The 17,806-nt window shown below is 38.9% G+C and overlaps 2 protein-coding genes across 7 annotated transcripts in view; one reads left to right on the top strand and one right to left on the bottom strand.

The window, feature by feature from the left end:
- The window catches only part of LOC126778770 (acetyl-CoA carboxylase), an 86,546-nt gene that overhangs the window by 12,840 nt on the left and 55,900 nt on the right, over nt 1-17,806 (bottom strand). For all 6 annotated transcript variants that reach the window (XM_050502408.1, XM_050502403.1, XM_050502404.1 and 3 more), the window contains 20 exons: nt 17,651-17,756; nt 17,443-17,580; nt 17,008-17,114; nt 16,430-16,566; nt 16,163-16,249; nt 15,615-15,697; nt 15,160-15,269; nt 14,912-15,040; nt 14,610-14,792; nt 6,326-6,465; nt 5,872-6,082; nt 4,714-4,806; nt 4,052-4,209; nt 3,360-3,540; nt 2,887-3,002; nt 2,138-2,258; nt 1,461-1,557; nt 925-1,031; nt 534-635; nt 184-286 (listed from right to left, as the gene is read on the bottom strand). In XM_050502408.1, coding sequence (XP_050358365.1) covers nt 184-286; nt 534-635; nt 925-1,031; nt 1,461-1,557; nt 2,138-2,258; nt 2,887-3,002; nt 3,360-3,540; nt 4,052-4,209; nt 4,714-4,806; nt 5,872-6,082; nt 6,326-6,465; nt 14,610-14,792; nt 14,912-15,040; nt 15,160-15,269; nt 15,615-15,697; nt 16,163-16,249; nt 16,430-16,566; nt 17,008-17,114; nt 17,443-17,580; nt 17,651-17,756 — 2,509 coding nt within the window. The remainder of the gene's footprint in view (nt 1-183; nt 287-533; nt 636-924; nt 1,032-1,460; nt 1,558-2,137; nt 2,259-2,886; nt 3,003-3,359; nt 3,541-4,051; nt 4,210-4,713; nt 4,807-5,871; nt 6,083-6,325; nt 6,466-14,609; nt 14,793-14,911; nt 15,041-15,159; nt 15,270-15,614; nt 15,698-16,162; nt 16,250-16,429; nt 16,567-17,007; nt 17,115-17,442; nt 17,581-17,650; nt 17,757-17,806) is intronic.
- LOC126778935 (odorant receptor 13a-like) lies at nt 9,135-13,991 on the top strand. Its single transcript, XM_050502689.1, has 8 exons — nt 9,135-9,231; nt 9,509-9,645; nt 9,965-10,488; nt 10,841-10,940; nt 11,378-11,473; nt 11,988-12,086; nt 12,667-12,726; nt 13,947-13,991. Exons 1-8 carry the CDS (start codon nt 9,171-9,173, stop codon nt 13,989-13,991), a joined length of 1,122 nt encoding a protein of 373 aa, XP_050358646.1. The 5' UTR covers nt 9,135-9,170.

Here is a 17,806-nt window from a genome sequence, read left to right as displayed (position 1 = left end):
GAAGAAATATCATATATTTAACAAGAGTAAAAAAACAACGTTATTATTTAAGATTTTTCTCTTCTTTTTAATACGATTTTTGATACACTGATAATAAAGCACTACCACCCCGCTTTCCTTCGAGATAATCAAACCCTTCGAGTTGTATCTTTAACGTGATTAAGTTAAAAGGTCCAAACTCACCGTCAACGGTGCCTTCGTCGATGCACTCCCGCCACCGTTTCTCCACCACTTGTCTGAACATGTCCGGTATGTCGTACACGTATGTGGTGCCCTGGGACGTGGCCTGGGAAAAAATCAAATAGATTTTAATATACATAAATTATATTTATATATTATGTAAGAGGAGAGTGTCTTTAACTAAACAAAGTTAAGTAAAACTGATTTCTTTCTTTAACATTGAATTGACTTTAAAAAAAGTCATTGGATTTAATTGAATATATGTACTTATTTTATTAGAGTTCTGTGCAGGCTGAGCTGATGCCGATAATGGACAAGCCCCTCTCATAATATCATAATTAACTTAAGCTTACCAAGAATCGTTTCTGCTGCAAATAATCTTTCGTGACGTAGGGGGTCGATATCGGAAGACCGTGCATGGGACCCTGCTTCGGTCCAAATGATTGGAATATTATCTGTAAACAAATCATTATATACATATAAACATGTTATATACATAGCTAGATATAGAGGTCTTAGGTTCAAATCCTGGGTCGAAATTTGTTTTAGAGATGATATTAGGTTTTCTGTTGGTCCTGTGCCTGATCTCTCTCTATGTCGGATCTGCTCATCGGACTTCGATAGTGAGACAATAGATATTATCCCCACTCTTGCTCTTAGGGTACCCTAACCGTAACCATAGGCTGTTAGTGAGTCGTATAAGCAGTATAACTTCAGATGACGTAACATAGCTTAGGCACTCACCACACCGGTCCTCGGGTCGATCACCTCCTCGTACGTGTACACGTCCAACGAGTACCCCGAACCGTTTGAGAGACAGAGACGGATGTTCTTCGTCGGCGCTCCGGGGCCTTAGGAACAAATATATAGATATACATTAAAAAAATTATTAAAGTTATTGGTTTTAAAAACTAATCGAACAAATGCTCTCTGATTGCTACAGATCACACCCCTTTTCTCGATTTTTTTTTTTATGGAAAGGAAGGCTGACGAGCATATGGGGCAATACCAAGTACTGCTGTTTTGTGGTAGAATATCTGATGAGTGGGTGGTACCTACCCAGACGAGCTTGCACAAAGCCCTACCACCAGTAAATAAATAAAATGTTCACGATTTATATTCGCAAGCTTTTTTTCTAACAGTAAAGTGTGCAACGGAAATGCGAGCAGCACGAGCGAGGCAGCACGAGATCTGCCGCCATTTATATATATATATTTTTTTATTGTCACGGGTTATATACTTCCTTCTGCATAAAGTAAAAGCGTGCTTTAAAAACTCACCAATTCTAAGAGTGAATCTGATCTCCGCCTGTAGGACTCTCAGCTTCCAGAGCCGAGGTCCGTACCTCATCACCATGCCTAGCACCGATTCTTCGATCTGGTGAAGAAAAACAAAGCATGTATTTATTACAATTATTTTATAAAAAAGTAACAAGTCTATAAATATTCCACAACTAGGGCATCCTTCTGCTGAGGATAGGGTTTGGACCTTATTTTACCACACACAGCAACAGACAGAATCGACACTTGCAGGTTTCCACACGATATTTTTGTGTTTAAACACAAATAAAGTACATGAAATCTCAATGACATCCGTTTGGATTTAATTAGCACTAAACATACTAAATATATAAAACTTTATTACATGAAACTTGTTCAATAATTTTTATATATGTTGAGGAGCCGGTTGGCGTGGTTGGAAGATGCTTGCCTTTCACGCCGAAGGCTGTGGGTTTGATTCCCACCCAGGACAGACATTTGTGTGCATGAACATGTCTGTTTGTCCTGAGTCTGGGTTTAATTATCTATATAAGTATGTATTTACAAAAGAAAAATAGTATATGTAAGTATATCAGTTGTCTGGTTTCTATAGTACAATCTCTGTACGAGCTTAATTTGGGATCAGATGTCCGTGTGTGAAAAATGTAAAAAAAATAAATAAATCAATATGTAATCACTTTAGCGATATCCATGATGACGGTGGGGCCGAAGTTCAAGAAAATGTGGTTGCAGTCGGTCCTCTTCGCGAGCTGGTGGGAGAACGCCACCTCGAGCTCGTCCATCGCTTCCAGTAGCACTCTGTACACGGAAACAGTTAAAAAATATATCACTTTTACACACTTCACAAGAACATTTGTATTTTTATATTGATCTTGTGGCGAATAGATGATAAATATAAATAACGAAATAATTTATGTCTATATATTCGTTAACAATGGCAGGAGTCATAGATAAGTAAACAAATTCGACCTTGAGTTGATATGACATCATTGGTCGAGATGTATATAATCTGTGGTGTTCAGTGTGGATACATTGAAAAATTGTGTTTTGAATTTAGATGAAATTGTTATCGGATTTATGGTAGTAACATTTGAGTGAAGTAAGAATTAAGTAAATTTAAAGTTTATTTATATTTACTCATCCCGCTAATGGAATATTCAATTTAAAACTTCATTAAAATCTGCTCAGCAGCTGTTCGAGTTCGACTTAGTAACAAACATATAAAACACATTATTATCCTTCTCTTCTACAAACTCTCCTTGCATTTCTTCGTAAAATATTTTTGCCTTAGAAAGCTTATTTATTGAGAAATTAATTGTCTATATATGTCTATATAACACTACGCTACGACCAATATTGGTGTAGCTGTGACATTAAACGCGTGTGGAGCCAATATATAATATTATTGATATACATAAATTTCTACCTCTCTCCCTCGTTCTGCAGATATTCGAAGGACGCCTCCTTGGTGATGAGGTCCTGATGCCTGATGATGGAACGTATGAAGAATCTGAAGTCGGTAACCTCCTGACCTTTCTTGACCTACCGATAAAAATGTTAATGTTATATCAGCATAATATTATTCGAATAAAAACACTTTTTTAATCTACTCTAAAACATATACTATGCTTTTATATGCACTTTTGAATAGTAATTGCAGGAATAAATTGACTGCGAAGGTTCCGCTGCTTGGCATGATTAGATTCTAATAGATTCTACCGAGAACAACCGACAATAAACTCTATAGTACATATTTTTCTCAAACTGTATACAAATTAATAATATCCTATATATTAACAAACACGAACTCTATGAGAAAGTAGCTAATAATTATTCTTGTACTGTAATTTTAGTACTGACAGAAGACCTACCAACAGATATGTTTATACATATATATACCTTAGCTTTCCCTAGATACAAGTGCATCTTCTGGTTGCTGGTCGGCAAAGCTTCCAGGTCGTAGCTCCTCATGCGGTAGAGTTCCAGCTGGAACGCGGACGCCGGTTCCAAGTGACGGTAGATCGTGTCCTCTGTGAACTCGTTACGGGCTCGGTATGTGAAGAATTTCGGGAACTGGCGTCTGTGAACATGATAGTTATATTGAATTGTTTGGTAAGTGGTCACCATTGTCCATAGTTTTTTTGTGGCCTTTTTTTTTACAATTAATAGACCAGCATTTGACCTTTGACTTGCCTGATGTTAAGCATCGACACGGTTCAAGATGTAGCACGCTTGCCTATAAGAAACCTGTTTAATCTAGATTTAAAGACACCAACATTGCCATTGAGTTAAGTTACAAACAAAAAAACCATCGAAATTCATCCAGCCGCTTAGGAGCTCAGTGACATTCACATAGGCAGAAGAATTTTATACATAAAGATATGTTATAAGGAAGATATTTGTAAACAAAATATATTTAAGAATTTATTTTTATGTTATAGGTAGGCGAACGGGAAACCGGGCCTCCCGATGGGAAGCGGTCACCACCGCCCGTAGTCATCGGCGATGTAAGAACTATTAACCGTTTCTCACATCGCCAATGCGCCACGGAGCGGCCCCAAAAGTGAGATGCTACTCGGGCTGCGACTGACTTGATGAGCAGCATGAAGGTGATCCGGCGGATGCGCTTGAGGCTCAGCTCGCGCGCGTGCACGCGGCAGAACTGCCCGAAGCGCCGCGACACGGCGCCGTCGTCGCTGTCGCCGCTGTCGCGCACGCCGATCATCAGGATGTGGATCGGCTCCAGCGGCTGCGAACGATTTCGAGACTTTAAATACGAGTACGCTCGGAACGGGTACACAAACATACCCCCCCCCCTCTAAAACTCAAGCGAATCCGTAAGCGGAAGCTAGTTAGCAATACAGATAACGAAATCATCGAAACCGATAGCAGTGGACGAGATTAACCCTCTCACCGATTGACCTTTCAATTATTAAAATAGCAGTCTCCACGCTTTTGCTTTACTTATTATTATTTAGTATAACTATACTATTGCAGCTATTATTGTTCACATTTTGTATCGGATCTTATGATAAATACATTATTATTATTATTCTATTGATGTCTCACTGCAGGGTGGAAGACTCATCATCTCTTAAGGATGCTTCGAGCTCGTTTCAACACCTACTCATTCTTCCTCCTCTAACCCCTTCCCCACACGAGATAATAACAAACTAAGCGCATAAAAACTCATCGGTGCTTGCATTAACTAAGCGAACAGACTGAGCGGGTTATATTCGCCAGTTGAACTCACCACTTCCTCCTCGATGCTCGGTTTCAAGTCGTGTCCGACGTTTATACTCGTGCTGTCCCGGGTCTCGCTGCCATCTTGGAGCGCCTGTAAATCCTGCATCAATACAAAACCTTAAGTATTCGATTAATTTGAAACAAAACGATTTGAAAATAAACTGTCACCTTGTATATTTACTCGGTGGTGTGCGCAAGCCCATCTGGATAACTACCACCCACATAAAATATTCTAACCGTAACCGTACCGTAACAGCCTGTGAATGTCCCACTGCTGGGCTAAAGGCCTCCTCTCCTCTTTTTGAGGAGAAGGTTTGGAGCTTATTCCACCACGCTGCTCCAATGCGGGTTGGTGGAATACACATGTGGCAGAATTTCAGTGAAATTAGACTCATGCAGGTTTCCTCACGATGTTTTCCTTCACCGTAAAGCACGAGATGAATTATAATCACAAATTAAGCACATGAAAATTCAGTGGTGCTTGCCCGAGTTTGAACCCACGATCATCGGTTAAGATTCACGCGTTCTTACCACTGGGCCATCTCGGCTCGACCAATATTGACTTGGTCAACGTGAGATGATTTCACTTTGACCAAGTCAATATTCTAACACCAAAAAGCAATACTTAGTATGGATGAGAGAACTAGTGTAACGGCAAACTCGAGGCATAACATCTTCGTTCCCAAATTTGGATTTTCCCATTGACAATCTAAGATAATGCTAATACTTTTTACAGCGCCAATATCTATGGGCGGTGGTGACCACTTACAATCATGTTGCACATTTGCCCGCCTGACTAACTTGAAATAAAATACTACTAAGCCGATATGCATAATAAAGCAGATGCGGCGCGTTTCGAAGGTTTTCGTAATTAATATCATTATATAAGAAGGTGCGTTTCGCATTTTCACCCGCTTTATGTTTAGATTAATGACGTCACAAACTTGATTTTTTTTTTCATAATAATTATAGTTTTATCATCCTTTTAAGGGTTAAGGACCATCAGCAGTCACTACACTTAAACATGTTATAATAAAAACATTCAGACTTAACACAAGGTGAGCGACGCCTCAAGACGGCCATTTCAAGCTTTTTCAAGGTACAATATACATATTATAATATATATTTATACTTTTGTAACGTGTAATTTTTTTCTTAAATTCACCTCTTTCCTGACTGTGGCTGAGCTTGCGAAGTCGTGCACGAGGTCGAGCAGCTCGTCCGCGTACTCCACAAACTGCTCGAAGGAGTTGAAGGCGGCCAGAGCCCCGGTGCGGTGATGGCACTTCCTCATCGCAGCGGTGGACAGCTCCGCGGGCACGCCTTCCTGGTCTTGGGCTGAAGCCAGCTCGATCTCTGATTGACTTATTGGTATTCTGGTAACAAAGATTTATACATATAAATATTTATTTAATTTTTATTAATATTTTTGGTAGTCTATTTGGCTGATGTAGGTGATTTGTTTTCCACAAAAAAAAACACAAATCTATATGGCGATTAAGAATCAATGTCACGAAAAACATTCGGTATCGATGGCAAATTCAATTAAAAAAAGATTACATACGATTCTATAAATATCATTTTGGTATCAATGTGTTATCCCAGATAACTTAACAAACCTGTTCGGATGACCAGTCGGTAGAACGAATTGGAAATGTACAACCCCCAACTCGCCGGACAGCGCCAAGTGCTGCAGACACGTGATGTCGTACGAAGTGTACGCGCGGCGGACGTACACCTCCAACGCCGCGTTACATACCTGTTGTATATAATGTTTATATAATAATAATATCCTCGGACGGCCATCTGATCCCAAACAAAGCAAAGCTCGTACTGTGGAAACCAGACAACTGATATACTACATATACTACTTTTTTTTTGTAAATACTTACTTATATAGATAATTACACCCAGACTCAGGACAAACAGACATATTCATGCACACAAACGTCTCTCCTGGATGGGAATCGAATCCACAACCTTCGTCGTGAAAGGCAAGTCTTTACCAACCATGCCAACGGCCCGTCAAATAATACCTCAACGAGTCTCCCACTGGTGAAGAACATTTTTACGTCCTGCCAGAAAGTTTCTAAGCTATACTTGGTATATAGATGAAATATGTCAGTATTTTTAAGAGCAATAACAGTTTATAAGTCTTTCAGGTAATTTTCCTACACATCATAACGCAGCATCATATCCATATGATACCATACTTAACGAGAGATATGTGTTCAGACAAAAGTTGGGTCCTTATGGACCAGCAAGTAAGATATTACGTACAATTAAATCGCTTTTCCGATTTAGCTAAACTAACAAACTACAACTACTCTACTGGTGGTAGGGCTTTGTGCAAGCTCGTCTGGGTAGGTACCACCCACTCATCAGTTATCTACCGCAAAACAGCAGTACTTGATATTGTTGTGTTCCGGTTTGAAGGGTGAGTGACCCCAGTTCCCAAGGTTGGTGGCGCATTGGCTATGTAATCGATGGTTGACATTTCTTACAACCAAAGTCTAAGGGCATTGGTGACCACTTACCATCAGGTTGCCCATATGCTCGTCCGCCTTCCTATTCTATATAAAAAAAACTACAAATATGATAGTGAGTTTGTTTTTTTCTCACACGTCCTAATTACTCAAACGATCATAAGTCAGATCGCAGACGTAGCCGCGGCCGATAACTAGTTCCTAATAACTTTGATAAGCCAAGGAAAATATCATGAATTTAATTTATAAACATAATTTATTCTCTTTGACTTATTACTTCAAAGGTTATGACATTTTTTTCCCATTCAAATAATTATTTCGATTATAAAGCCCAGACACGCATTACTGATTGAATATTAAATAAAGAAATTATCTATTATAATATAATCGCAACGATTCCTTTGAATAAGATATCGTTTTACAATTCGCTTCTGACGCCCGAGGCATTATCAAGGGTGGCAACGGCGACCAGCGATAAAAAAATATTCCTAACAGCATTTAAATATTCCACTGTTCGGCGAAGGCTTCGTCTTTTTACGAGCTTAATCGACCAGCCAAAAACACTCGAGGCAAAATTCCATCAGATATATGCGATACAAAAACGAGACGAAATATAAACAACAATTAAGTACTTAAAAACTCCTTACTTCGCTTGGATTCAAACTTGCGTTCTGCGTTTAAGATTTACGTATTCTAACCACCGTAATGACATCAGCAATGACCTAATTCTTATGTAAATGCATTTATGTTTATCATTAATTTGGATAGTATCAAAAAACCACGATGTTATAATAATAATAATAATAATATCCTGCGACATGTTTCACACACGGCCATCGGATCCCAAATTAAGCTTGTACAGAGCTTGTACTATGGAAACCAGACAACTGATATACTACATATACTACTTTTTCTTTTGTAAATACATATTTATATAGATAATTACACCCAGACTCAGGACGAACAGACATGTTCTTGCACACAAATGTCTGTCCTGGGTGGGAATCGAACCCACAACCTTCAACGTGAAAGGCAAGCATTCACCAACCACGCCAACCGGCTCATGTTGCATCACCGAATAGATTAGATACCCATTTCCACGTTGAGAGCGACAATGCTGAGACTATAACTAGAATAGCTTTATAATGATATTTATATCCTGGATCAAAACGTCTCGTATAATCTTATATCTACAAAAGAAGCCGAGGCAGACAAAATCTCAGACGTTATAAAACCTTTATAGCACTATTTTATTCATGTCAACACTTCTGATGAAAGCTTTTTAATTGAACGATTATTAGAGGAGACATTTAAAAAAGCTCAGTAGTTTCATTAAAATGGCATTTTTTTTAAATATTTTCAAAAAACCTACACGACATTTCTGAACATCCTGTACACGAGTAATTGTAATAAAAAGCTCGTTAAATACGTAGTCTTCATAATCCATTAGCGACTTAGTTACAAGATGGACGAACTTAAAAGCACCAAGAATAATAAAGGTAATAAAGTCTAACGATAGTTTTCTAAAAGTTCCACTAAAATAAATAAATTAAATAATCATTCCTCAATCCTTTGAATAACTTTACATAAAGCTGTCTAAAATCTATATATAAATGCATATGTACGTGCAGACTGCCTCTTGGTTTAGTGTCTCCAGATTTCGTCTGGGTTCAAACCCTGGTTCGGACCACAAAAAAGTTTCTGTGGAGAAATTCTCAACAGACCAAAGTGTTAGTTAGCAATAAACTATACCCATACCTCGGAAAGAAAGTTAGCAATAGTTATACTAAACCCATTGGTCCTGCAGCTGGACTATATTCTACCCAAGATCTTCTATATTAATGATAACTTACGCCGAGTTCTGAAAACACGTAAGGCAAAACTCTAGATCTAAAAAACCATATAACGACAATTATATTATATTTTAGAGAGAACTTACACGACTTTCGTCGATACGTACAAAATCATACCTTTCGTGATGGGAGTGGGGTTGATATACCCCAATCCGAAGACGGAGACGCGACGAATAGTCGGTATACGTAAGCATAATTTTATTATTCTTTAATTTGGTAAACTGGTATTAGGAAGTAATGAGTCAAAATATGTACTAATTTCCAGTTACTATATTTAAGGAACAGTTCCTTGATTAAATGTCCCACAGCTGGGCTCCACTTTATTTGGTGATTTCGAATTCACTTCGCCCATTAACAACTACGACAAAGCGGCGCTCACACAATTTTCGGCCGCAAATTTCTCGTTTTGTTAGCGCTGTTTTTAACTTGTACTCTCACTTTAGTGAATAGTTTTTTTTTCTAGTTCTTGTCCTAATTAGTGTGGTGCCATTGTCGATAATGATATTAATGGATATATACAATTGTTGGAAGCGACGGGATATCATCAACATTATCAGACATAGCACCGTCGTCGGTCCGTTTCTTGGGGGTATATTTAAGGTAAGTTATATTTCATAAATAAATAGTTTCCTCCTAACGCAAGAAACTAACTACGATGGCCAATCACACTGACAAGCTATTTGCGCTCATGTGCAAGAGCACACGCATATCAACACACTTTCCTCATCAAACATCCCTTCTAGAGAATGTACTTCAACATTTTTTATTAAATAAGCGGCGGTAACGGCCTTCTAATGGTAAGTGATCACCACCGCCCATAAATATTGAAAAACCATCCATTAGAGAGCTATGATGTCACAGGCAAACTTATAACATTCTTGATGAAACTATTCAAATATAAATAGATTTATCCTACCAGATGTTCATCATGTACTATAAGAAGATACCAGCAAAGGGTATCGTGGACGAGATCGACAAAGACTACGAATCCTTTAACAATCTACCATCGAGCTACAAGAGTATCATCAATAAGAGCATATCCAACAGCCTGCTGTACAGCGAGAAGTGCTGGGCAATTACGGTCATAACTTGTGTTATGACTTTCCCGTTTATGGCCGTCGCACTGAACATATACAATTTCCTATTCAAATCCGAGCCCACAAAACACATGGTGCACGACCTGATCATACCGTTCATGGAACCAGAGGATAGATTCGATTCGCCGACCTTCGAGATAATGTTTGTTTATATGCTGTACGCATGTCTATTGTACGTTATAAATTTCACCGGATACGATGGGTTTTTCGGTCTCTGCATTAACCACGCTTGCTTGAAAATGGAGTTGTACTGCAAGGCGGTTGAGGACGCGTTACAGGCAGCTAACGAGGCGGATATCCATGACAGGATCGTTGATGTTATTCGCGAACAGAATAAATTGAAAAGGTACGAAATATGTTTATACCGAATGCTGTATTTGGGTTGTCAAACCTACTCCACAAAAGTGATGGGAAGCCTTAGCCCAGAGTGGGACATTTACAGGATTACATTTAATTTACATGGGTTCGGAATAAATATACCGAGAAAAACCGGCAAAACTTAGTAGTTACTATTTTCTTCTTTATCATTTCATCAGGTTTATTTTAGAGGCAACGTTATATAACAAATAATTGGTGGATAAAATATTTCCACTTATCGCACTTTATATAAATACGAAACACAATTGTGCTCGGCTGTTGTTGACCTACAACTTTTGTTGAAGGTTGAAGAGTCTATATCAATAATTCACTCATTTTAGATACGTGGATTTGATTCAGGACACCTTCAATATTTGGCTAGGCCTAATTTTAATTGCAACGATGATACAAATTGGAACTTGTATGTACCACATTACAGAGGTAAGCGGTGGAATAGGTTTGTAATTTTCAATACCTATTAATGTCCGGCCACTGAGAGAATGCGTTCCGAACAAATGTACTTTTGAAGTGAAATATTTTAATCGCTTATTTATCTACCTACAATAAGTTTCATAATTTTGCGCGAAATTTATTTTTTTTAAATCCATATTGCTCTGTTATGTTAGCTTTTTATGTTTGTAGAGTATATCGTCGTAACCAACTGACAGAACTGAAGTCAGAACCTATCTACCAGCGGCCGGATTTAAATATTCTTATTTTCAAAGCTTGAATACCTCTTGAGGAATATCATTAACAATAATATCAAGATTTTTACGATTCCGTAGCAACTGTAAAGAAGCCTCTTTTTACGTAATCTGTCATTATGTTCTTTGCGTATTGACAAAAGTAACTATACTGATAACGTTTGTCACTTCCAGGGCTTCGGTTTGGATCTTAGGTACATCATCTTTATGACAGGAACAGTCATACATATATACCTACCGTGTCGATATTCAGCTAAACTAAAGCATATGGTAAATATCAAATTATTAAGTAGGTTATCCCGGGAAATTAAATGTCAAATGGCAACACCGATCGGTTATTCAAGATTTTTCAGTGAAATATTTTGTATAAGCTTCTAGGCTTTCCTCTTAAATAAGATACGAGTATTCCATCACGCTGTTCCAATGACTTACGACGGGAAAACAGAAAAGATCATAAGGTACCCGACACCAAAGCCTTTCACTAAAAGCGAAGCGTCAAAACTAAACTTTGTAAAAAAAAAAGCCGGCTGAAATCTTTCGCCGGTTCTTCTCATGTTAGATATTTTAACCGAATCGGTGTTCGTTTCTAATATGACAATATATGTTATGCTTGTATGCAGAATAAAAGATTGCGAATGCTATATACAATGTATCAAATATAACCCGCTCAACTATCAAATATATTCAACGGTAGAAGAAATGAGCGAGCGTTAAGTACACAGGAAAACTTACGCACAGAGTCCTACCATATGGCACTTTTATTTTTACATTTTGCTTATTGCAGTCCATGGAAACATCTACTCTAATATACTGCTCGGGGTGGGAGACCATAACATCTAACAGCATACGAAAGACGATACTATTCATGATCGCCATGGGACAGGTATTTATTAAAAACCCTTCTTTATAGAAAATTCATCATGAACCAAGTATTGGTGATTGTTCAGACAAATTGTTAGACAAAGGTTTATTCTTCCCTTTTAAATAAGGTCCAATATCGCATGACATTATACAGACGAATGCAAGAATTACTGACTGAAATATTTTTAATCGACACACTTTGTAACGACGAGATAGCCCCGTGGTAAGAACGCGTGAATCTTAACCGATGATCGTGGGTTCAATTATGGGTGATTATAATTCATCTCGTGCTTGACGGTGAAGGAAAACATCGTGATGAAACCTGTATATGTCTATTTTTTTTAGAATAGGAAGGCGGACGAGCATATGGGCCAACTGATGGTAAGTGCTCACTAAAGCCCATAGACATTGGCATTATAAGAAATATCAACCATCGCTTACATCACCAATGCGCCACCAACCTTGGGAACTAAGATTTTATGACCCTTGTGCCTGTAATTATATATATATATATATATATATATATATATATATATATATATATATATATATATATATATATATATTCTATCACCTATGTATAGTATTAATATCATTTACAGATACCAATCGAGATAACGGCGTTCAATTTATTAATATTCGACATGGATCTATTCGTAACCGTAAGATAATTTAATATTCATTTATAACTACAAAAAGAGCGAGACAGAATGACAGATATGGGAAGAGGAGCTATAGAATTCACAATATGATAATATCTAACTAGCAAATAAAACGCGAGCAAAATAAAAATATTCGATTATATCCAGCAGCCTATCTAAAGAGAGGCTACCCAACTACACGGGATATACAGTGCAAAGCGTCCGCCCAAACACAAGTACATTCAATAATCCGTCCCTCTCATAATCTGATCGGAAAAAGTTCAGGCGCAGAACCAAGTAATGTATATCATACCCTAGACTTTGAGCATTGCCCTTGAAACATTCGTGAATTATAAAATGTCCCGGGAGCCATATAACCTATGACGATACGTTCCCGATTCAATTCCAATCCAATTTTAATTATTCGAATCGGAAACGATCCGATGTTATGCTAAGATATACCGTTATGTCGCCATACGTTATATTGTTATGTTAACATAGCCGAGATGGTCCAGTGGTTAGACCGCGTGAATCTTAACCGATGATCGTGCGCAAACCCGGGCAAGCACCACTGAATTTTCATGTGCTTAATTTATGTTTATAATTCAACTCGTGCTCGACGGTGAAGGAAAACATCGTGAGGAAACCTGCATGTGTCTAATTTCACTGAAATTCTGCCACATGTGTATTCTACCAACCCGCATTGGAGCAGCGTGATGGAATAAGCTCCAAACTTTCTCCTCAAAAGGGAGAGGAGGCCTTAGCCCAGCAGTGGGACATTAACAGGCTGTTACTGTTATGTCAAAACAGAAATTAATTGTAAACATTTATGCCAATAGTCGATAATCAAATTAAAGAATAGGAAAACGGATAAACGGCAACGATTACAGTTCAAAACGATTGCAATAAAGTAACAAGTTTTTCATAGTACTGGCCCAAAGATTATGCACCCTTGAGAATTACGCCGTGACCGTAATATCGACCGTCGAATAACAGCATCCTCATAACTCACACTAATCTTTAGATGTACCTTATGCGTGTTTTTCTAATTATTCGATAGTTTGCGTTTAACTACGATTTGGAATATGAGTATGGAATTCCAATTATTGTCAATAGATGGCGCTGTTTTCATTTCATACAAATCGCAGTTAATGTCAACAGGAGGAACACAGTCATACAACACAGCACATATGTGTGTGATCGTTACCGAATTATATAATTTAATTGTCTTCCTGTTACAGATACTAAACTCGTCGTACTCGATGTACACATTACTGCGGTCTTAGAAGAAAATATATTCAAGAACTCGAATTTCGTTTAATTCAAAGTATATTTATTTTTCATGCTCTCTATAGCCCATCTCATACATTAGACATTCAAGACGCTATTTTTTCAAATCCATAATGAATATCTTTGTTGGAATAGGCTATAACTTAGTATATGGCCGAAACCATTTTTTTTTAATATGAAATCAGCCTGTATTTGCTTCTCACCTAACTATAGATGTACTTCACCTATTTAATAAATAAATGATACAAATACATAAGTAAACCCTCATTTTATTTATATACCCTAAGAGTTTAACCTTATGCGCTTAATCATAAAAATAGTAATCTACGTTACTGAAGGATATACATAAAAACTAGCCGTATTTTCTTTGTATTATAATTTTGGTTTAGCGTTGCCTAGGTCAGCTAGATCTTGTCTGATCTATAGCACTGTAATATATATATATACCTTCCAGGGTAGGAAGGAAGGTAGGCACAATATCCCGTCATAAGTCATATATTTCATTAAAAAATCCTGGATAATCGACAGGACTTGTCTCATTCTTAGCCAATTCCCCTGGATAAGTCCTTATTCATTCCCGTTATCAACTCCCAATAAAATTTAATTTCGCTTACCGCGGCGTTGGTATGGTAGAAGAAGTCGTGCAGTATGTCGAAGATGGACGTCTCGGAGAGTATCAGCTTCTGAAGGTTCTCGGGGTGGAAGTCGTGGCCGTACATGTCCACCGCCGACAGGAAGATGGACTCCATCTGGTTGTGGCGCAGCTCGTACGCCGGCTGGTGGGCGGCGATCAGAACCTGGCGAAGAATCATGATTTAGACAATTTTGTATTCAAAGTAAGCCTGTACCACTGTTACCGCCTGTGCCGGTGTAGGACTACCACCACCACCGTCACCACCCGTGCCGGTGTACCCACCTGTCTCGCCCGCAGCGCCACCCGGCTGTGCTCGGCGCGGTGCAGCGAGGTGAGCTCGTTGAGCGTGGCCGCCAGCTCGTCCGTCAGGCCCGGCTCGTTCGACCACAAGTGGTCGATCAGCATGGTCACCTGATAACCGAAACTCGACATGAAAAATCTCACATAATTGTCACTCAAATGCTCAATCACGCAAACGGTTTGCACGATACACTAGAGCATCATTTATACGTAAATGTGGTCGTACTCACCAGCAGGTTCTTCTTGGCGACCTGGTTGTGCGAGAATATGATGTTGGCGACGGGCTGCATGTCGTCCTTGTAGCGGTCGCGGAGCGCCATCACGCACTTGTCGTACGAGCCTGCACGCAAGCCAACGGATTAAATAGAAATACATACGACCTGGCGATACATTACGCAGATTTATTACTTTACTTTACTAACTTGGTAAAGTTAGTGGTCACCACCTCCTATAGACATTGACGCTATAATAATATAAAAATTAATCAACCCTTACATCACCAATGTGCAACCAACTTTGGGAACTGAGATGTTACGTCTCTTATGCCTGTAGTTACACCGGCTTACTAGCCCTTTAAACCTGAGATGAGGTGAGTGGGCGGTACCTACCCAAATGGGTCTGCACAAAGCTCTACCACCAATTAAATGTTATAATGAATATTTTAATACATCGATGATGGACTTACCCAATTGGAAATTACTCTCAACTTGATAATATTGCTTGAGTAGATCATGAACGGCTGCCTTCATGCGTCCTCGGATACCATTCCTTTAAATATATTAAACATTGTTACCATTTTAAAAAAAACTAGTGAACATAATTTTATGAGAAATCTTCCATAAATTTTTTTACACTATTATCAACTAATATGGCAACAATTGGTAGAAATTATACTGTTCGCGATGAAAAAAAGAATAGAACAATTTTTAAAACATATAACATGGTATGAGTTGGTCAACGTCGATTTCACAATTTATGTTTGTAATTCATCTCGTGCTATACGGCGAAGAAAAACATCGTGAGGAAACCTGCATGCTTCCAATTTGATTGAAATTATGCCACATGTGTATTCTACCAACCCGCATTGGATCAGCGTGGTAGAATAAGCTCTAAACCTTCTCCTCATAAAGGGAGAGGAGGCCTTAGCCCAGCAGTGGGATATTTACAGGCTGTTACTGTTTATAAGGTACCAATATTGACAACATTAATATATATACGGCTGTCCTTAATCACCTGTATCTTTGCACTAAAACGACTAACGCTTGGGTGCTCATGAAGAACACATCACGATCCGCTCTCTTCGCCAAGGATGCTGCGTGGCTGAAAAAAAAAAACAAAGATATTGTTGTTATATATAGACTGCGTAATAGAATCAAAATTACGCCCACACGCTGCCGACCAATGGATATATGTCATTATAACACCAATCCTTTGATATATTATTCCATACATGTTTGGTTAATTTATATTAGATGGGGGAAGGGGGGGGGGGTAACTCACTGGTCAATAACGCTTGCGATTTGCTGACTTGGGAACTGCGCCAGCACACTGGTGATGTTCCTCTCGTACAGCGCCATCAGCTTCCTGACTTTCTTCTCCACGGAGAGGGGTATGCGACCAGATGTAGACGACAGCACCTGGAGACAGAGATGTTTGTTATAGCCTGTATGTGTGTTCTTTTTAAGTAATTTTCTTTGAATATAAGTAACTAACTTTTAAAGTTTTATTAAATTCATCGGTCATGGTAGAGTAACAATGTAATTTACTATTTACGTATTACGTTCTACGGTTTCAAATAGAGATGTAATTTTATTTATCATTATTTATTTTATGAAACAAGTAGGTGAGTAGTGCAACCAGCGTCCATTAACATAGGCGTTGTGAGAAATATTGACCATCCCTTACTTCGCCAATGTGCCACCAACCTTGGAAACTAATAAGCCCTTAGCCTGTAATTACACCGGCTCCATAACCAGTAAGTTGGTGAGTGGACGGTATATACCAAAACAGACGGGCTTGCACAAAGCTCTACCACAAATTAATTAACGTTATTACAACAATTACAATAGTTTAACAACCTCTTGTAATTCAAGAAGAGGTAGCGAGGGATCACGCAGACTCTGCATAAACTTCTCGACAACCTCTCGTAACCTCGGCGTGTTGTACGGGTCGGGGAGACAGTAGCCTAAAATAAGAACATTTTTTTTTATTTTCTTTTTTATAGAACAGGAAGGCGGACGAGCATATGGGCCACCTGATGGTAAGTGGTTACCAACGCCCATGGACATTGGCATTGTAAAAAATGTTTTTATTTTTATTATAATATTATTTTGCATTCACGTTGTCAGGGTATAGAAAAGGACAGTGCACTTTACACGTAGCCCAAGCACGCGGGCGGAATTAGCGTATATGAGCGAGAAGGAGGTACTTCGTTTTTGAAATTTTGAAATAGTCTGTGATTGAGATAAAAGTGCATCCAATTATATAATACGTAACTTTTATGTAGAACTTACCAGCGAGCGTATTGTCCAAGATAGCCCTGTACTTATTGTGGGCGTGATTCAGTTTCTCGGAGAGCTGCGGGTTGTCCTCGAGTGGGAACTGTCCCTTGTAGGGCTGTGCGGTCGTCACTAGCGACGGATCGTCGAGCTCTGCAACAAACGACACGAGGACTCAGTTCGCAGTCGCCCAGCAAGGCGGGTCGCCAGTAGGGGTGCGCACCCAGCGTGCCCACGAGCGCGCCCACGTCCAGCACGGCGCCGGGCCGCAGCGCCCACGTGACGCGGCCCGCCTCGGGCGCCGCCAGCGTCATCACCATCTTCATCACCTGCAACCGATTATTTATTAAGGTTTAGCTACACTTGTATACACTGAATA

The sequence above is a fragment of the Nymphalis io genome, chromosome 27 (genome assembly GCF_905147045.1).
Source record: "Nymphalis io chromosome 27, ilAglIoxx1.1, whole genome shotgun sequence".
NCBI lineage: Eukaryota > Metazoa > Arthropoda > Insecta > Lepidoptera > Nymphalidae > Nymphalis > Nymphalis io.
The sequence above is the reverse complement of the archived record's forward strand: the minus strand, read 5'-3'. Positions and strand labels throughout refer to the sequence as shown.